General features: G+C 38.0%; 1 protein-coding gene across 2 annotated transcripts in view; it reads right to left on the reverse strand.

The window, feature by feature from the left end:
• Positions 1–1,590: 1,590 nt before the first annotated feature.
• The window catches only part of rusc2 (RUN and SH3 domain containing 2), a 31,144-nt gene continuing 10,167 nt past the window's right edge, over positions 1,591–22,567 (reverse strand). Inside the window, exons 4-13 of one of the 2 annotated variants that reach the window (XM_073861014.1) lie at positions 19,085–19,744; positions 18,434–18,637; positions 17,039–17,185; positions 16,188–16,264; positions 15,907–16,081; positions 15,721–15,826; positions 10,659–10,705; positions 9,210–10,248; positions 4,555–4,731; positions 1,591–4,451 (exon numbers count right to left, since the gene is read on the reverse strand). In XM_073861014.1, coding sequence (XP_073717115.1) covers positions 4,262–4,451; positions 4,555–4,731; positions 9,210–10,248; positions 10,659–10,705; positions 15,721–15,826; positions 15,907–16,081; positions 16,188–16,264; positions 17,039–17,185; positions 18,434–18,637; positions 19,085–19,744 — 2,822 coding nt within the window. In that variant the 3' untranslated portion in view covers positions 1,591–4,261. The remainder of the gene's footprint in view (positions 4,452–4,554; positions 4,732–9,209; positions 10,249–10,658; positions 10,706–15,720; positions 15,827–15,906; positions 16,082–16,187; positions 16,265–17,038; positions 17,186–18,433; positions 18,638–19,084; positions 19,745–22,567) is intronic. The other variant, XM_073861015.1, reaches the window with a different exon arrangement.

Here is a 22,567-nt window from a genome sequence, read left to right on the forward strand (position 1 = left end):
CTATATTATTCACACATTATACACAACTCATTAAAATATAAAAAATTTACTAGTTATTATTAACGATAATCATTACCTACAGCAGAGTTCATAAAATATGTTGACTATATTCATAAAATGTCTGAAAAGGTAAAGAGAAACGGTAATTTCATCGATTTACCAGCAGGTGCCATTGAAATGAATGGGCTTCAGTGCTGCGTTTGGAACTAGGCGTCACTACATGACACGCTGTTACTTCCGCATTCCATTCTTACAATGGACGTCTATGTGAGTGTCGTAACTCTCTTATTATATGACTCTGGTCTGAACATCAGAGACACTAAAGAGGGCGTGGCTTTATAAACTAAACTAAATATTTAGAGCTGCATACACCAAGGTCATAAGCACACGTTTAAAAAAAGCAACATAGATTATAGTGATTTCTATTGTACATAACATTAAAACCATTAAAAATATATTTTATATAGTGTGTTTTGTGCCTTATTCCAGTAGGATGTAATGGTGTTCTATTGGTTAACCACAGAGACCTTTAAAGTTACTATTACACCTACACATACAATTCCCATTATAACTTTTAAACCATTTTACATTTTATGATATGTTTTGTTTTGTGATAAGTGTGCAACTGCAAAACATTGTTTAAACCCTGATGCATTTAAAGGGACACTCCTCTTTTTTGAAAATATGCTCATTTTCCAGCTCCCCCAGAGTTAAACATTTGATTTTTACCATTTTTTAATCCAGCAGGTGTAGTGATATTACGCACTGCCCAAAAATAGTCCCCTTGGTTACTTGAATAGCAGGGGACTATTTTTAGGCGCTGCATAATCAAAGTCCTTGATTATTACGCCAGAATGAGAGTATAGATCCTAGGCATATCAGCCTAGAAAATCGCAACTTTTAATTTTCCGTTGGCCTTAGTACACGATGTAACTACAGAAGAGTCGAGTTTTAAATAGGAAAAATATCGAAACTCTTTGATTATTTTAGCGCAATGCTAATGGTCTAATCAGAGTCAATGGATTATGCTAAGCTATGCTAAAAGTGGTACCGCCAAACCAGCTGAATGGATTCCAAACGGTAAAAATCAAATGTTTAACTCTAGGGGAGCTGGAAAATGAGCCTATTCTCAAAAAAGTGGAGTGTCGCTTTAACAATTTTACGTTGTTAAAGGGATACTTCACCGATTTAGCATTCAGCTTTGTATCTGTAGAAACCCGGCAGTATTACTGAATGACCATGTTTCCCTCCATCATTTCCCCCTGAGAGGAGAGATATCTGCATTTTGGTTCTGCAAAAAAGTCCTCCGATGATGCAAAAATCGTCATATTACATCATCGGAGGACTTTTTTGCAGAACCAAAATGCAGATATCTCTCCTCTCAGGGGGAAATGAGGGAGGGAAACATGGCCACTCAGTAATACTGCCGGGTTTCTACAGATACAAAGCTGAATGCTAAATCGGTGAAGTATCCCTTTAATAGTTAAATCTATAACTGCCTCAAAACACAAATTGTTCGTTTGTCAATTCTCAATTAACATTGATATACTTTTATAGCACTCGAAATGAAAAAAAGAAGGACAGGAGACATTTAATCTGTGATCACATAAGCACTCTGTTATTGATATACATACATAGTGATAATGGTATAGAAGCACAGCGTGGTCACACTGAGGGGACGGGAGTGCTACAGCTGTCATATTTACAATACAGGCAAGAAAAAATCTGGATGACCAAAACCGTTAGAGAGAGAAAAAGAGAGAAAGAGAGATAAATACACAAACATTCATCAATCATCTCATTGGTGTTCATCCTCTACCAACTGAATGGAAAAGTGCGCACAGATTAAACCACATCTGAGGCCAGTTTCTTAAAACATTTCGTAAAGACCAGTTTCACCCACATAAGAAATGAACTGGGATGCCACTACCTACTGGTGAGGAAATACAAGAGTAGAAACACTCCTACAAGCAAACACATTGGTTCAAAAAAGGCACTAGACAGATTTTTTCTCTTGCAATTTCTCTCTCTCTCTCTGATATTTATGGGTTGAGTTTCAGTAACAAGCAATGCATATTTGGAAGACCAACATACAACTGTTGAGTGAGAATGAATGATCAAAAGCAGCACTATAATCTAAACTGCGCAGCTTTATGCGTGAGAGCATTTTCTTCTACTCAATACATCCCATAACAATATATTGTACATACGATCTGAATAGTTTCTTGTATTGACTTTTAACAATAACAATGTGTTATAGGTTGTTATTAACAAATAGTTAATAATGTCGTTTATTTTTCTTAATAATATGAGATTGGATCATATTTACAAATATAAATACACAAAATAATGGCAAACGCATTTCATAAATAAACACAATAAAAATCATAATAAACCTGTTTTAACAAAAACAAACCTTAACATTGTCATCTAGAGATGTCTTAACAATGCAATTTGATAAAATCAAATCAAAATACGATTTTATGCATTACTTCAAGCAAAAAATATATCGAGGGCCATACTAAGTGCCCAAGTTATAAAAAAACAACAAATGTGACTACTTAAAGGTGCAGTGTGTACATATTAGAGGCATCTAGTGGTGAGGTTGCGAATTGCAACCAACGGCTCTGTCCACTGCTCACCTCTCGCTTTTGAAACACATAGAAAACCAAGGGTAGCCGCCACCTGACAAACATGTCATCGTCGGAGACAACTTAGTAACAAAAAGTTTGTCCATTAAGGGCTTTTGTAGAAACATGACGGCAACTTCCATGTAAGGGGACCCTCGTGTATGTAGATAAAAACGTCTCATTCTAAGGTAATAAACACATAATGGTTCATTATAATGATAATAATATATATAATAATATAGTTTTGTATATTATTTTGCATTTCGGTCAAAAGATCCTTCTAAAAATTACACACTGCACCTTTAACTCCTGAAATAACCGTCATAATACACATTCCGATCCATAAGGCCTCATCTTGAGTTAAATTTATCCCATTAAATAATCATAAATGCCGGGTACCGCCACATAACATGTGCCTTTCATTGGTACAGTTTCTTTCTAAATATCTCTCTTTGTCCAAAAGCAGAGGGATGTTTTATTTAAATTGGCTTTTAGTTATTTGTGTATAACAATAAAACATTTAAGCGATTAAAGCTTATACTGTTAGCTCAAAGCAAACTCTGTATGGATGGATAAATAAATGAATAAATAAATTATCCTTTTAAAGTGTTTAGAGGGAAACACCAAACCCCATTAAATTATGTTCTTGCCATCTTTTCAGCCACTTACTATACATACATCCATGTACAGATAAATTATACATTATTAATTATTATCATCAACTCCACGGTTGCATAAACCAAAACAATTGTCTAAAGTAGACCAACAGCGGAAACATCGTCCTTTCGATCTCTTGCAGGCTGTGCAAAAGTTGTTATTGGGATACAAGACAGTTAAGGTATAGACAAAGCTTATTTTACTCTGAACTCTTTAGAAATGGAAATCATTGTTGTGCACATCATTGCATGCATTACAACCTTGCTATTAATTGTCCCTTATAATAAGCGAGAAAACCATGAAAAGAAGGAACGGACCAGTTACCTGTCAAAGCAGCTTACATCGGTCATGAATTTGACAAGCTAATATGTTGTCGTCGAAAGGCTGAGTCTGTTAATATTACATGTTAATGCACTTAGAAGGCTGGTAGACTTCAAAATAGATGGCGAGCTTACTGACTTTCCCTTATTCAGTCATTTCCCTTTCTTATTCAGATACATTTTATAGTTATAGAGGTTGGTTGACTCGTGTAATGAGTATCTGGTTACGCACAGCCTCTTACAGGCACATGCACAACACTAGGGTCGCAGAACACATACGTTGGTTAACATCTAGATTACATAAAATAATACAGTATTTTACAGTAAATCCAAGGCATATGTGCCAATAGTGTCTAGTGTATCTAACATCTTCATTTGGTTTCTTAGTACTTTTTAAAAGGCTATAGACATGATTTAAAAGCTAAGTTGCAAACCTGATGGCTCATGGCAAACAGTTTGACTACTACCGTAAGTAACGACACTGCTAAATATCACTGCTTTATGGAAACAAAGAAGGCCCTTTCACAAACTGTGATATCTGTGTGTGTCAGTGTGCATCGATGTCCAAATACACATGCACAAAATGAATCTCTCAAGACTGTCAGTTCAGAGTCCCAACTCCATTCTTTTTAGCAGAGCCCACACTTTTGAGTTTCAATGCTGAGTCTCCTGATTGTCCTCAATCAGGGTGATGTATATAATGGGAACAAGGCCCTCGCTGTCCCCCAGAGCGCACAGCAGCCAATCAGAATCGGCCCTGCTGAGCACCCGCAACACGTCACCTTTATGGAAACTGAGTTGACCCGGCTCTGTGGCAATATGATGGCACAATGCCTTCACTTCACTAGAGAAAGAAAATGGGAAAAAAAAACATTCATTAGGTAAAGCAGTAATCTTGCTATGTTTCTATTTAGTGTAATGTGTTCAGCTGATGTGAGGGTTATTACCGTGGGGCTTGTCTTTGTGTTTGGGAATTTAGTGTTTGTGCTTGTTCAGTCGGACCAACTTGGGATTCTTGACTTTGAAAGGTGAGAGATTGTTGCTCCACTTTTCTTCCCACTCCAACAGTATAAGCCACCAGATCCAACACAGAACGGTCGAGGCTCAACCATCCAGACGGCAACCTGAGATAAAACAGGTTCAGTTAGAGTTCTGTAACCTTAATTTAATTTATTTAATTGAATAATTTTTGATCTTTCTTAAATCTATTTATCTATCTATATACTCAGAAGTGCTTTTTAAAAAATGTATGTTAATTGAAAGCCTTGTATCATTGCAACTGGAGATGCACCATTATTACATTTTTCAACCTATAGCCGATTATTCAGACTGATATCTGCTGATTTGGTTATTTTATTAACTTGCATTAACTAAATTCTGAAGATTTAACTTTCTAAAATGTAATTCATTCATATAATGACCATTAATATTGAACATTAAACTAGTAAAGTTTACATTTTCTATACACAGAGCTTAAATTCATCGCATGTTCTTGTTCTCTTTTGATTGACAGGACATATCGTCAATGACTAGCAGCTGTCTTTAAAGGACAAGTTTGGTATTTTACACTTAAAGTCCTGTTTTCAGATTGTTTATGATGAAATAGAACGATTTTGACTCAAACAAAAATGGAGTTGGACAAAAACTACGATAAAACCTGTTGGAAAGCATCTTTTGCAGCGATTTTTGTGTGAGCATATCAGTGAACACCCCTGACCACTTGGTTAGTTTCACATTTTTGTAAACGAAAGTTTAATGCATTTTAGGAAGAATTGTTCCAGTGCACCTATACAACCATTGTAGAGGTGGGAAGTGATAGAACAAACACGCAGAAATTCTCGGGCTAGCATATCCAAATTTCAGTCAAAACCGTTCTATTTCATCATAAACAATCTGAAAACAGGACTTTAAGTGTAAAATACCAAACTTGTCCTTTAAAAGTCACATTCTTATCTTTTATCGACCTATACAGATTATTGGCCCATATATATCTGTGCATCTCTAATTGTAACCCAAATTTTCCTATGTAAAACACCAAAGTCCCTTTAGGGAAGTCGTGCCATTCAGCTGCCATGTTTGCAATGCAGCTATTTCAGTCATGCAAGACTAAAATTCTTTCTACTTGACTATCTCTATAACTAAAAAACATATTTCTCACCAACAATTAAACCTTAAATCAACTTTACCATAACTTTCGTTTCTTAGGGGCTTTTTACACCTGGTCACTTCATGCGTTTTCTCTGATCGGATAAAAAAACGATTGTAAAAAAACAGGTGTAAATGCCCTCCGAAACGTTTTTGGAGACGGATTTAAATCCGATCGCTCAAACCACTTCAGGAGGTGGTCTGGGACACATTTCAGACGAAACTGGACAAGTGTAAATACATCTGGTTGATGAAACCACATATGTCAGCATATAACTCCTCCCAAATGTAAACACGTCACCAGGAAGTTAGCCAGCAAAGAGGCAAACAAACAAAAATGACACACAGTTTTTTAGGACCAATAAAAGAGTCCAATGACAAACTCAAATGAAATTATAAACAAAGAAATAAAACTAAAAAAAAAAGAGTTTTGTGAATGCTTTTCCCCGTCACGGACCTGTATGTTAAATCACCGTGCCAGCACTCTTCGCTGCTCTGTACAGCGTGCCTCAGCTCATGCCGATCAAGGAGACGCGCACCCCCTGCCCAACATACAGTACAACATGCAATAAGTGCTAGGGATGTCCCGATACCACTTTTTTCATTTCCGATACCAGAATTCAGAATATCAGCCAATACCCATACTATTGTAAATAAATGTGTATAGTGCTTTCTGCTACATCTAGTATCATTTTGAATGTAAAAATCAATCATTTAAAATGATTTACAAGTTACAGAAAACATTAGTAGTAATTATTAATTATGGCAGTGTTTAGGAGAACATATAATAGGTACGTTTGATCAATTAAGTATGCTAAATATTTTTTCCTTAATTGCGTAAAACTGTCACAGTAAAAAAGCTTTAGTGTGCAGATTGTTATTTTGGGAATTATGCGCTTGGCCGGACTTTTTATGCACATTCTGGGCGCAGAATTTATGCCCTTGAATCATCCTCTCATCTGAATCCTCGCTCCGCACTGTTAAAACACAAAGAGAAGAGATGCGCCAGGAAAGGTGCTCAGCACATAGTGAATTGCATCCAGCTTACTGAGACTTTATAAAATCAGATCTTTAAAATAACCTACAGTTATCTTGTGTGTGCGTGTGTGAATGACGCATTCATCCGTCCGCTTCACCAGGGCATTAACCCAGTTGCGAGTAAGAATGTGTATTTGTTCCTTCACATAAAGCTACTGAGTGTATTAAAAGACTTTAAAGGCGGAGTCCACGATGTTTGAAAGCCAATGTTGATATTTACAATCACCTAAACAAACACACCCCTACCCCAATAGAATCTGGACCTTCTGTTGATAGACCCGCCCCACACATACACAACCCAGGCAACGATGACGGTAAGTAGACAGGCTCCTTACTGCTGATTGGCTATAAGTGTGTTTTGGTAGTCGGCCCGTCTCCTTTTCCAAAGCGTTTTTCAAACATCGTGGACTCCGCCTTTAAATATTGTGCATAAAACAATTTTGGTGCTTTAATTATACTTTGTCCTTTTAATAGCTTGTCAGTAACAACCACGGCTAACGCACAGTATCGGAATTGGATCGGTCATGTTGTCGGTCCTCAATCCGATCCAGGCAAAAAGCCCAGATCAGCCCCGATACTGATCCAGAATATCGGATCGGGACATCCCTAGTAAGTGCTGCCTTTTGTTGCATAAAAGTCGTTGTATGTTTTTTAAGTCAGAGTAATGAATAGTGTATTTGCATTTTGCGTGGGAGTAGAAGATCAGATTCATTTCCGTCTTGCCAAGACGCATTTATTTGGCCTAATGTAAATGGAACGGTTTTAACAAATCAGATAGCTATCCGATCAGCAAAAACACATAAAGTGACCAGGTGTAAAAAGGCCCTTAGGCTTAAACGACACTAAAAACATCTTTTCATGGTCACTTTAGCTACAGCCTTTTGGCAAGAACCTCCACCACTACTTCTGTACATAGCCCCTTCCCAGAAAATCAGTCTTTATCGATTGATGATTGATGATTGATTCATTTTACGCACATTGCCAGAGTGGTTATACCCACAAAGTGCCGCAGGGATGATGTATTTTGATAAGCCAACCCAGAAGTTAATGGGACACTGGTTCCTCGCAAAAAAGCTCATTTATCACAAAAAATAAGCTCTGTTTTTAACAAAAGTTAAATACACTTGATAACTAGGGATGCAGCGAAATGAAAATTCTTGGCCGAAACCGAAAACCGAAAAAAGGAAACCAAGGCCGAAAAACCGAAACACCAAAATAAATTATTATGCCAATTATTAGTACAAATGCTTTTATGGCTATCACTGTTTACTTTCACTAACTTTACTAGGGGTGTGTGACGGATAAAAAAAACTTACAGTTCGGATCACATTACAGTTTTTGAGGCACAGATCAGATTATTTTTCAGATCAGCAAAAAGCAGGTGGGAAAAATCTAATAAACAAAGAAATTGCAAACATTTATAAAAAAGAACAAAGTTGTACATTAATAAGGTCTGAAATTAGCATTAGGTACAGAAATCAAATTAAATGAATCATTACACAATAAATTAAATATATTATTATTTTTAGAGCTATTTGTCATGGGTTGTTTGATCAACATTAATGACACAGACTTAAGTAGGTTAATCTGACTGTAATCTATACATACACTTAAGACATAAACCAATTTTTTTATTAGAAAAAGAATACTGTGTAAATAATTTTGTTTATATGTGCCCTGTCAATAACAGCGAGATTTTATGTTTGCTTGTTTTTTTTTAAACGCGTTTCTCTCGTATGTGCACTACCGAGGGCACTTAAACGCGTACACATACAGAGACCGAGGGTGAATCTCAAACAGCGCAACAGTCGCTCCACATAAAAACGTTACGTTGTTTTTCATTGCTTTATTCGCCAAATGTATGTTAATGGATTACAGTATGAGACACATTAGCGCGACTCTCTCTAAAGTTTACACATCAAGACATGCTTAATCTTTGCAGACGTGTGCAAACAGCTAGACCGTGAGTGAAACCTGCTTGAGCACGAAGGGGAGGGGTGGGAGACGACTGATCACCATGAGTGAAACCCAAGCGCTAGCGCACAGATGGGAGGGGCGCGGTTGACATTCATTTTCGGTTTACATTTTCGGCTGGATTTTTTATTTCGGCCCGAAACCGATAATGCCATTTTCAGCCGAAATTTTCGGTAACCGAAATTTCGGTGCACCCCTATTGATTACTATAACATTTGTGAAGACTAACTTGCTGAACAAAAAGTGTCAAACTTTTTTTAAACACAGATCTTATTTTTTGAAATAATCCAAAAGTATATGGGAAATATGAATGGCCTTTTTTGCAAGGGCACCTGTGCCCCGCTAACCCTTGGGATTAGCCTACAAAAATACATCATCCCTGCGCCACTGTATTCTTAGCAACAGTAGTGCCCAATCCTGTTATATCTATAATCTAACAACTCACCGTTGTTTCCTGACTGATTTCTGGTCACTTTTCTCCATCTTGCTTGGATTTCCAGCTCCAAACAGCCGCCCCCAACGCAGCCCCTGTGTTGACCCATCTTCCCCTGTTCCCTGAGTCTGAACCCCTTCGCCTGCATCTTGAGAGTCTGGCAGCTTCTCTTTACTCTTCTTCAGCTCGGTAAGCACCGATTCTGGCGGACTTCCCATCCACGATGGCTTCTTCTTTGTGGCTCTGGTGGGTTCAGACAATGCTGATTGGTTGACGACGCCATTTGTATTGCTACTGCTCTGTTCCAGCCGTTCGTCCGTCCGCTGAACAGCCTCAGCCCCCTCAACTACACCTTCTCTAAGAGGTGGATGACTTTGCCTATGATTCTCAATTCCTCCTTTCTTCCTCTTCTCCCACTTTACAAACTTTGACCCTTCGGTAGAATTGTCAATGTAAACCTGTGAACTCTGCATTAACTGGTACCACCAGCCAGCTTGTCGGATTCTCTGTCTGGCCGCGTCTCCATCTCGTTCTCTCCTTTTCTCCTTCTCGCTGTCTTCTCCGACTCCCTTCATCCTGCCAGCGCTCCCTTCACCTCCTTCGTCATTCTTTCGTAAACACTCTTTGCTGACTCCAGCCTCCTTAGCCAGTGAGTCACGGCTTGATCCATCACACGTCCGCCCATCTCTTTTCATTTTTAATCCAGCACTCTCCATCCTAATCCTGGCATGTTCTTCTCCCAGCATAAATCTTTCTCTTTGGTGCACCATCTCTACTTCCTGTGCGCCAGCTTCCATTCCGCTCTCTCTCATGAGCTGGAAGGTGGAGCGATCTGATTGGTCGAGGCCTTGGCGAGCTGAACACAGCTGTTCTTTGCGTCTTAGATGTTCTTCTCCTTTCTGTAGCTGGTGTGGCTCAAATAGCAGGTCGAGGTCAAAGGGCAACAGCGACAGTGGCTGTAATAGGAGCAGAATCTCTTCGAACATCGGCTGGCACGCCCCTTGAGATAGGGGTAGAAAACCCGATGGTTGGTAGTGTGCTGCTATGATGTCTGAGGAGGTCAACGAGAAACAATCAGGAATGCCAAAAATTAAAATTGCCCTGACAAATGTAATGCATAAAGCCTAAAAAATTAGGAAAAGCTGTAAAATGATTATAATTTTATGGTATGTGTATCCATTTTCAAGAATGTTAAAGGAACAGTATGTAGGATTGTGGCCAAAACTGGTATTGCAATCACAAAACTGGTGGCCAATACACAACATGACAACATAAACATTAGTTGAGGGCTGCAACTCCACTTTTTAAATGTCAATATCCTGGCCAGAACACTTTTGTCAGTGATATAAGTATTTGAAATAAAAATGATTTCTCAAGGGCCATTTTATGATCAATTGGTATAAATTTCTTACATACTGTTCCTTTAAGTAAACATGCATGTGTGTAAAGTCGATTTCTTACCTTCATGCATATAGATGTGATTGAACCAGAATTCCAAAGACCGCAAGCTAAAAAACCATTAAATAAGAAGGCAGTGTTAAAAAAAATGGACACACAAATCTTGAACAATGCTATGCAATAACAGAAATACTTTCATTTATAATAGAGAAATGTGTTTTAAGCTAAAAAAAAATATTTTGCTCAGTATCTCATGGAGAAAGAGACAGAGAGCGAGATAATCATGTAACAGAAATGTATAATTTGTAAGACAATTTCCTGAATAAATATAGCACCTCCCCAAAGGATACTGCATGGGGGCAAAGTGAGTGCTCGGGAAAGCAACTCTCTACGATTCACAGTGGACTTCCCACTGAGAAACATTGGGGTTTCAAAGACACACCTTTAGGGTGTCATACATTTGTATTCTTATTGTCTCAAAGCAAACTGTATATGAAATGCTACATGCACAAAGAATCTAAAATCTGTATCTTATTTGTTTTTCATTGAAATATCTCATTGCAAGTGGTTACAATGGTCTCACCCATATAACAACAGAATACAATGTTAAAGTATATGTGAAACTTCATTCGATGTTAATAGACACCTCCCATTCCAAGCATAAACCAATCACCCACTGTATACAGATTAAGGACAGCCCTTGGTTCTACAACAACCAATCAGTACCAAATTCCTATATGCTTTGTTCTCTGGTTATTTAAGGAGATGTGTAGAAGATTTAGGCGGGACTTTCAATATCCAGAAATGTACCCCCATGAAGCTGTATCTTGGATATAGCATCATGTATTTTCATTTTATTTTGAGAAATCTGTAACCAGATCTCTATCTCCTTACCAGGTATGCAATGGTTTTTGTTTATTTTCGTATTTGAATTGGAATGTAAATTGGCTTCTGAATTATGTTTTACCTACCTGGTTAATAAATTGTTATGTTTGGATTTATTCTGCGGCTACGAAAGTTATTGACATGATTAGTAAATTACGATGTATCCTTGTTTCCGCAACGTCTGAAAATCAGGCTAGTACCGGAACAAAATCCCAGACTAGATGGCATAGTAGTACATCAGCGGAGGATTTTGGAGATCCGACTAGCACTTGGCGCTAGTTTAAGTTAAATTAGATGCATGGAGGCTAATTTCCTGTTTAGAGTAACAAAATGTTGTCTGACCACTCTAAATCAGATGAGCCTCAGCCTCTGGTTATTTCAATATTAATCTATCTAAGTTGCATATTAAATTATGGCACGACTATACAAAGCTATCGTTGGAGAAGACGGTCAGTTTGTTTTATGATAGTGGTCGTGAGCCTCTGGTTAGAAATAAATATTGTAATAATTAAGTTGCACCTCTATGGGGACTAAATAAAGTATGTTCAGAGATGAGCACGCATAAAAGGCGGCCTTCTGAACATATGGTCAAACCTCTAGCAGCGACCAAGCCTGATTCGGTTGTGATCGTGGGCCCGCATGATTATTAAATATTAATAAACGGCCGGTGCGTGAGTCCAAAGCGACATGAGTAGCCGAATGAACGGATGCAATAACAAGTAGGGCTAAACAAGAATAACCAAACATCCACCCAAATTCTGCAACTGTTAAACGTAATCATCAATCCAATTAATATTAACATTATCTTGGAGTCAGATAATAATACAAAATTGCATAAATGCCAAAACGTCACTTGCAAGCGCCGGAAAAGACTGAAGGCGCTATTACCCTTCGTTTGGATTCCGTCGTTGGGCCAAACGGATGGATGGGGCCACATTTTTGCCCCTTACAAATTCAACCCCATGATCAAAGTTCTGTGTGTCTCAATCTAAGTTTAATAGCGGTGGAGTACACAGAGTTTATACAGAAGCTGAGCTGACTATGTCAAGACCCATCAAAGAAGAAATGAAGCCTTTGAAGAATTTTAAAGGCTTCACGAATCCCACTGCAGAGCTGCGAGATGAGAGGTTTTCATGCATGACTGGTTAAAGTGCTGAAGAACGCATACACCAGCTCTGCTGCAAAAGCTAGAAAGCATTTGAAATCATCATAGCTTGGCTCGTCGTGCAAATGCTTTTCCAAAAATCTATTCAACAAATTTATTTACATTTTATTTAAAGGGGTAGTTCACCCAAAAATAAAAATCATGTCATGATTTACTCACCCTCCTGTTGTTACAAACCTGTATAAACGATTCCATATTAGGAAAACTACTACTATGGAAGTCAATGGTGCTCAAAAATGGTTTGGTTACAAACATTGTTCAAAATATCTTCCTTTGTGTTTAACAGAACAAAGAAATTAATACAGGTTTGAAATAACATGATGGTGAGTAAATGATGACAGAATTATACTCTTTGGGTAAACTATCCCTTCAAATCAAATATTGCTTTATATTGCCCAAAATAAAACAGAATTGTGTACAGTAAAGTGCTGTTAACACTTTAACGATAACTATATTAGCATGCACATCACCGGACGATAGCGATAACCATGTTAATTCCATCACGCAAATTTTGATTGAAATAAGAAATATTGCATATTTCCTGTAATAAAACCTTTTGCAATTGTTTACATGTCACTTAATGGATGAATATGCTGTTCTTGTTGCATTTACACAGTGGGTATAACCAGCAGATGTCCTCAACAGATGTCCTTGTATCGTGGAAGAGAACTTAGTTTGCAGCACTTCGACCTCGGGCGCAGCAATATTTAAGGAAGTTTGAGCAAGAGGGGGAGTAGTCAGAGAGATGATGTTACTACACGCCGAGGTCGAAGTGCTGCAAACAAAGTGCTCTTCCGCCATACAAAATAGTTCTCATTTTTATCCGCTTAAAAAATCGCCACTTTTATTTTGTGCCACCATACTTACTCGTGTAAATAGGGAAAACATGGAAGTGTTTGGTGGCTTTTAAATTTATCCCTGTTTGGATCCTAACGAATGAATGGGGCTAGGCTAAATCCTAATTAATTAGTCTAAGTTGAGGTAAGAACACAGTAAAATATTGAAAAGCGGTGGTGTTTTCCTTTAAGTGGCTATCAATGTTGTTTATCAGCTGGAAAAAAATCACTCAGAAAGTGATCCCTATAATATCATTCATTGTATCTTTATCGTTATAGTTGTGGTGTGAACTCCGCTATTCTCTAAATATAAAACGATTTCTAAAACTATATTTTTTTAAATTATCGTTATAATGTGAACATCCCTTTACATTTTGAGTCACTTTACACATGTATGTAAATGTACAGCTTTTTCTCATCTACCAGTCATTACAGTAATAGTAGACTGTCTGCTTTATATCTACCAACACTTTATTGTAATGATAACCCACCAGATATTCTACTGACTATAGATGGTTTCATTGGACGCACGTGCGGTGACGCGATTATGCGTCTGGTCAGAACTTTACTTCCGGTTTCTGTTGGTTTAATGGTCTAGTTGCTAAACTGAACTCTTGAACAAACACCTTGTCGAAAATAACAAATGTTCTAGTTTCCTAGGTAATTTACGTGTTGTTGTTTTTTTGCTTGTTATATAAATAAACTACTTTAAAAGGACTTTGTTGTTATTTATTCTTAGCTGAGTTAACCGGAAGTTACGTGTGTTCCACGAAAGCCGCTTGTTTATGTTGTTACTGCTGAAACCATCTATAAGTAACTTTGCAACCAGGGCTGTCGCGGTAACCGCATTACCGCGCTATTGACAAGCCTAACCACATGGAAAAAAGCAACCGCAACAACCGCGCCTTTCACGTTAAATTCATGAAACTATATGCCGCCTTGTTTTTCACGTCATACAGTACATGTATAATAAAGGCCAAATAGATTGTCAAGAGTTCAGAGAGTAGGCCAAAATAAATTTCAATTAAAAATGTAATACTTCATATTTCGTTAAATCATACAGTGAATGTGTCCAAAAGTAAAACTGAGATGACAGAATAACTGTGGCGTCGTCTGCCTCTAGATACAGTTTTAAAGAAATAAAATTACTTTAATATAACTAATCAACACAAATAACGCCAAAATATAACTGGTTGCTTACCAGCATTAAAACCTCATAAAAAAGACCTTTAATAGGAGCGTCCGCTCCGTGGATGCAGCCAATATATCGCCGCGGTTGCTTTTGTGAACTGACTGCACACTTGACTTTCACCTAGACATTTAGATATGCAAGTTTTTTATCAACAGTATCTGCGTGAAACATTTTAAACATTGATGATTATCTGCCGACTCGACTGTTTCATCACATCCTCTATACACGGAGAGTCTGCTTTATTATTGGCTTTTCCTTCGCTCCGCGTGAGCTAAACGTTTCCGCTTTTTACTTTTTCACTCGCATATATTTCTACATATTTTCGACAAAGGAAGACACAAGATATAATATAAGTTATTATAGATAGCATTTAAGCTTGTTCTGAAATGATGACAATTCTGTGTGACTAAAAATGACCTCTCCAGCTTAATTTAGCCAAAATAATGATACATTAGTTTTCATACTTTATATATACACGTTAATTTATCTACTAATATATTATTAAAAATGCCCTAAATTATTATGCATTGCCTTCTGTATTGCATTCGTTTTGTACATTTACAGGTGCACAAATACTGGCTCATTTTAATTTCTTTAAGACACTGCTGTGTTCTGTATTGACCGATGCTCTGTTAATTTGCGCTTAACAAGCCTAAATGATGTTCTTCAATTTATTTTTGTTTTCTCAAAAATATATTTAGCTGTAGTATAGCTTGTGTTCATCTTTTTTTTCAAAAGGGGAAATACATGTAGCCTACCCTTCTTCTACATTAGTTGACCTCATTGTTCTGGATTTAAAAAATAATTTTATTTTAGTAAATGAAGGTGGTAAAACCGCATACCGCGCTGGTGCGCCACGCAAAATCACCGCAAGGGAAATTCCACCGCGACAGCCCTATTTGCAACTACATGTCAACTTATTCTCCTGCCCAAAACAGTCTACCAATGCTCTTATGAGAGTTAGTTAAAGTAAATAAAATACAGGTATTGTAAACTGTGCTTTATAAGATGGAAAACAAACAGACTTAAAGAATCAGCAATGCTTACTTTAGCAGGCCAAAGATGAAGGCGTTAAACCTCATACTGTGATTGGTCAGCTCTGAATACTGGCAAACCTTAGAAAATAGGCTGTGCAAAACTCGTGTAGAGGGACCTGGAGCAGAGGGGATACATATCTTTTAGCATTTTCCCATGTATATCATCATTTACATCATCCTCATGTTCCTCTCTTACCAAGTTGTGTGGAGGCCTCCACTACACTCCAAGGTTGATTTTTGCGTTGCCCGATAATCAAATCCAGTACATATGCTTTCAGTCCATCCTGCAGTATCTCCCGAATGGCAGGACACAGGTACTTCAAAATCAAGTGACCCACGTTAGGACTGACAGAACTATTGCCCAATTTAGCCTGAATAAACAGAGAAACAAAGGGGGTGAAGATACAAGGTACATTTTATGTGATTTAACTAATCTTAGTAATATTGGGCACACGAAGTATGTTATGAAAATTATACCTTAACACCAGCATCACGGCTGGTGCCAAAATGAGCAACGATCAGATCAACTGCTCTGTTTATGGCCTTGACCAAACCTAGAAGCAAATTACAAAGAGACAAAAATGAAATGAATTATTGACAGTAAAAACATGCATTAATGCAGTGCAGATGCTTTCTTCACTAAATGTCAGTCAGGGAGATAAAGGTAAAGCAAATGGGCTGTTTGATTGACAGATGGCCTCGGTGGGAACGACATCAAAAGACACTGAACACTCTCAAATACTTGCAAGGACAATTTTAGCATTCTCCGCAGATGGGCATATGCATTACAATATTCCCAAAATTCATTTAAGAGCTACAGCCATCACTATTATTGACTATAGATCAAATATAATGTAAGAACAGGCAAAATCTATTTAAGCACCATAAAAGCTTATGTAACTTAAATGTCTTAGTCTAAAAATTATTCTGGTTAATATATGTTAACTACAATTCAGCAAAACCGATTTGAAGCAATATGGCAATCTGGATGATCCATTCCTTTCTAATGGCGCTTTCCATTGTATAGTACTCCGCTGAGCCTCATTTAAGTTGCATATATGCGGACATGCGCGTTGCGAATGTGTCACCACAAACTGCTAGTCTGGAAAAAACTGATGTTCCTGAATCTCAAGATCCAAACCGTCTGGTACTATGTAATAGAAAAGCGCCATAAATCTGCCTCTCTATCTTGTCTTTATCTATACTGCTTTTTAACCGTACAAACATCTGCTTGCTGTGATTTATTCAGCGATATGTTGCATGACAACATTTTACCAAAATAATACCAATTTAAAATGATTACACAGATTTAAAAACAACACACAAACCTCTCTTCTGCACCAGATCTATCGAGATGGATTCATCTGTGTTACCATCTGGAGATAAGCAGAATTCCTCTGGGGGGCGCTCTGTCTGAGAAAAATAATCTGGCAGGAAGTCGCTGTAACACTGGGGCAACTGCCTCAATGCCTGACCTATAAACAAAAACAAGACAAAACTGATTAATATGTAAACATATAACATACACATCAAACAATAACACAGCTCGACCAATAATAATCAATAAAAAGACACTAAAAATTAGTTAATCGAATGCTCTCGGCACATATTTTACCTTAAATTTATAAATACCGGTTTGTTGGCAGAATCCATTAAGAGTCTGATAAAAATGCTCATTTACAAGAAAACATGTCAGACGCACTTACAGGGTTTGTACCTGAGCTCTTCAGTTAACATAAAAACATAAACAACCCGGTGATGTCATATTAAAGGTATCATGTCATTGCAACTATCACATGTTCACTAACTACATTTGTTATTAAAGGAGTAGTCCATTTTCTTAAAAAAATCCAGACAATTCACTCACCACCATGTCATCCAAAATGTTAATGTATTTCTTTGTTCAGTCGAGAAGAAATTATGTTTTTTGACTAAACACTCCAGTATTTTTCTAATTTCAATGGACTTTAATGGACCCAAACAGTTATTATTTTTAATGCATTTTAAAATTGCATTTTCACAGGAATCCAAACGATCCCAAAGAGTAACAAGGGTCCCATCTAGCGAAACGATTGTCATTTTTGGCAAGAAAAAATATGCACTTTTGAACCACAACCTCTCGTATTCCTCCAGTCCTGTGATGCGCCAGTGCGACCTCACTTAATTGCGTAATGACGTGGAAAGGTCACGTGTTACACATATGAAACGCACATTTGCGGAACATTTTAAACAATAACCTGACACAAAGACATTAATTAGTATCCTTCGACATACACGTCGGAACGGTCCTCTTTCTCCACACTTGTAAACACTGGGGCGTAGTTTCACATACATTATCCGTGACCTCTTGACGTGATGACGTATTAGGACTGGAGGAAGATGAGAAGTTGTGGTTTAAAAGTGCATATTTTTTATTTTTCTTGCCAAAATGACAATCGCTCCACTAGACGAGACCCCCATGCCTCACCTGAGACCGCCCAGAGTCCCCTGAAACTGCAACCTGAAACGGCATTAAAGTATTGGGGTCCATTAAAGTCAACCAAAATTGGAATGTTTTCCTCAAAAAACATAATTTCTTCTCGACTGAACAAAGAAAGACATCAACATTTTGGATGACATGGTGGTGAGTAAACTATCTGGATCTATTTTTTTTAAATTGACTAGTCCTTTAACAAACTGAGCCTTTCTTTTTGTTTTCTAGGTGACTTGAATTGGTTTAGCACCATTCAATCTGCTGAAGCTGAGTGGTTGATTGGTCGGCGGGAAATCGAACACATTGCGTCGCATGACACGAGCTCCAGGTCTCTTGGAGCCTTCCAGAGCACACGATAGCGAATGAGAGGGGCCGTCTTTACCACGCTCCACACCCAGAGGATTCTTTCGCCTGTACTCTCTCCATTTTAGTGCCTGCGGGGAGAGGTGGTGAACTATGGGGCGAAGCGGAAGAAAGAGGGAAGGTTGCAAGCAATAGAAGGGAAAAACAGAGAAAGAGGTATCGGTAAAGACATGGATGGGTGGGTGAATGTATGAATAAGAAAAACAAGAGAAAGGAAAAGGATAAGATGAAATTGTGGAGATAACCAATGCAAAACATAAAGGCAGAAAAAGAAACATGACAGATAATAGAGAGAAGTTGTTAGAAACAATTAAAGGAAAGAAAAGCCAAGATCTAAGTATAGAAGCTTTATGTTCGCTAACACTTAAGAGATCAATACAGATCCAGTTTCACAGGTCCAAATAAGTGCATACTGAAAACATCACACTTCTTTCTTATTTATCCACTCATATATGCGAGATTACTTATTTTTGCGTATTAACTATCAGCTTTTCCTTTAAATAAGCCACAAATTACTGATACAATCAACCCGACCCACCATTAGTTTTTTGTTGTGTAACACACGTCGGCAAAACCTTCACTGGCTCTTCCTGTGGCGCTGGCTCCAACTTTCCGAGAGGACTGAGCCCTGAACTTGGAAGTGTTGGTAGAGCAGACAAACCCCCACGGTGAAAACAATGACTTCTAGTTGGCAAAGCTGGCATTAGCGGGCTCTTCTTCATCAAAGGAAGAGGAGGAGGTGTAGGAGGTAAGGGAGCAAGTTTAGGTTGAGTCTCGGGTGGTGTATGCTGTGGCAGGAGACCTGCAGAGATGGGGCAAGAGATGGAGCGAGGTGGTCTTGGACCAGGCGGGGTCGGTGTGCAAGTCGAGCAGGTTCCGGAAGACGTCGGCGCACCCTGGAGGCGAACTGGAGAGTAGCTCCCCAGCGGAGATGGCCGCACTGTTGTCGGGACATCGGAAGAGCCGTGAGGTCGCTCGTGGTCTTCTTCAGCGTCATCTTCACCACCTTCGGGTGCCGCGGCCCCCCGAGCCTGCATATGGCTGATGTATCCGTCCAGAAGTGGAAGGATGGGCTTCGTCTGTGGTTTTCCAAACTGGTGCTGGAAAGTGAAGGGCTGAATGGGTAAGGAGGTCGGTCGCTGATCTTTGCTATAGCGAACGACAGCTGGAAAAGAGTCTGTGGAGCTAGACAGGCCACCTGAAAGAAATGAAAGAGGGAATGAGAACATTTTTCAAGGGGCCATGGCATAAAAATCTGACCTTTTCCATGTTTAAGTGCTATAATTAGGTTCCCAGTGCTTTTATCTTCCTAGAAAATGTGAAAAAGATCAACCCAGTAAATTAGTTTTGGTAAACCATTCTCTGCAAGCACGTGAAAAATTAGGTCATTGTAATTTGGCTTTCCTTATGATTAGTGCTGGGCAAAGATTAATCGCGATTAATCGCATACAAAACAAAAGTGATTATTGGCATAATATATGAGTGTGTGCTGTGTCTAATTATTATGTATAAATATATACACACACATTCATGTATGTATTTAAGAAACATTTACATGTTTATATATATTTATTTATATTTTTATATAATCTATATTAAATATAAATAAAAAAATTATATATAAATAAAACAATTCTGAAATGAATATATGAATGTGTGTTTGGTAAATATACATAATAATTAGACACAGTACACGCACATATATTATGCAAAAAAAATCACTTTTATTTTGTATGCGATTAATCCCGATTAATCTTTGCCCAGCACTACTTATGATGTCATAAGGAGTTCTTATTATAATAATACCGCCCCTTAATCTGCACTATCCAACCAAGGCACAGCCATTTAGTGCAGAGAGAAAGAGAGAGAGAGAAAATAATTCACAGCACAATTGAGTTTCAATTGCAACAAACCAACATCATTGTGATCCGTGTTTGAATTTCATCAGCTTATTTGCATTTTAAAGGACACACCCAAAACGCCACATTTTTGCTCACACCTACAAAGTCTCAATTTTAACATGTTATAAAAATTTATCTTTATGATATTTTGAGCTAAAACTTTGCATGTGTACTCTGGGGATGAATGAAGATATTTTAAGGAATCAGAAGCCCCACTGACTTCCATAGTAGGAATAAAGAATACGGTGGAAGTCAATTTCATTTTTCAAAATGTAATTTTTGGGTGAACTATCCCTTTAAATACACAGAATTATAAAACAGCAGATTTTACAGCACACAGTGTCAGTAGTACCCAGTACAGCATTTAGCATTTAGCCAACAGCAATAGTACAAGCATTAACATGATCTAAAGTGCTTCATAAATCATTATAACTGAAAAGACTTCTCATACTACATCTGAGCATAAACCATAGAGGCAATGACACAGCATAAAGTAATCCAGCACAGTAATCACAAAGAAGTAAAAGCTAACATCTCAGAAAGGATTGTAAAAGAAACAGAAACTCAGACAGTCACACACATAAAAAAACGTCAGGAAATCACCCTTGTCGACCACAGAGCTGCAGTCACTGCGTCAAAAATGACTTTCCAGAAAAAGTGACACAAAAACAAGATACCAACATAAAGAAAAGACGGTTCTTACTGCTCCTCTGTGTCTATGTGTACACAATACACCTCTGCTGTGTGTTTATACGTGCTTTGACCGGTACACAGTGTGTGTGAAACGTCACGCAGCTATTACGCAACCTGTTTGCTTTGCACGCCTGAGAACTCGGGTGACAGAGCTCACAGTACACTGCAGTACACAGTCACGGCCAGCGGGGGCAGCAAAGCACAAAGACGATACACAGACAAACATGGCTTTTAAAGGAAGAACAAGTCTGTGCCCGGTATGACACTGTTGAGGTCAAGACTGACACACCCTGTCTCCTTTACTGGGGTAAATATAAACGTGTAAGAGAGACATACTAACGAAATATTCAACATCATGCCACAGTTTGCAGCTCTTCAGTGAATCATATGCAGATATTACTGACTGTAACTCTCAGAAAAAAAGATATAAAAGCTGTGACCCTTTGAAAAAGTACACCTTTGCACCTAAAGAGTGCATGTTAGTACCTCACAGGTACAAACTGGTACCTCTGGTACGTATTAGAGCTTTGAAAAGGGTGACATCCCAGTGGTGGCAGCTTGATAGCTTTTTTTGGAGAGTGTGGGGAAAGACCCATCAGCTGCTGCCAAAGCAAAGAATACTTAAATATATATATATATTTTTTTATTATATTTTATTTGCTACCCAGCACCTCAATTTAAGGGTGACCATACGTGCCATTCTTCCCGGACGCGTCCTGTCTTGGATTTCGGGTGCGTCTTCCGGAAGTCGTATTTGTACATCGCATACGTCATAGAGTATTTTTGTTATTTCAGAAACGCAACCGTTACATTTTAACTTAAGGTAAGAATGAAACTACGATTGTATGCCTTATTTTTTTTTAACTGAATGGCGTATGCGGTCAACAAATACGACCGGAAGACGCACCGAAATCATGGACAGGACGCTTCCGGGAAAAATTGCACGTATGGTCACCCTACTCAATTTAATACCACCCATGTTGAATGGGGTAATATGAATAGAGTATGTTTTAGTAAAACATGCAAGCTAATCTTTCTCTAATCAATATATTCCTCTTTTTTTTTTACAAAACCTGCAATATCATACAAATAAACAGACAGCGAAAATGTTTTGACAAATTAGCAATTTTGCAATTTGTTAATTGTAATTATCTGTACAGCCTTTTAGAAAATCAAGAGGAAGTTTGACATAATAATAACAACCAAGTTTGTCATAAATTATATCTTAAAAATGCCATGAAATTAAAATGTACAATTCTTATTTTTAAATATTGTAGTGTTTATTGTAAATGATCATTATTTATTCATGTGCCCTCATATTTTTTAATCAAAAATGCTTATCTACTCTCCTCCTCAAAACGACCTTACTTTACTTCCCGTCACGAGGAATGGCACGAGGGCGTGGCTAAGGGAACCGTTTCTGCCAG

The sequence above is a fragment of the Misgurnus anguillicaudatus genome, chromosome 22, assembly GCF_027580225.2.
Source record: "Misgurnus anguillicaudatus chromosome 22, ASM2758022v2, whole genome shotgun sequence".
Taxonomy (NCBI): Eukaryota; Metazoa; Chordata; class Actinopteri; order Cypriniformes; family Cobitidae; genus Misgurnus; species Misgurnus anguillicaudatus.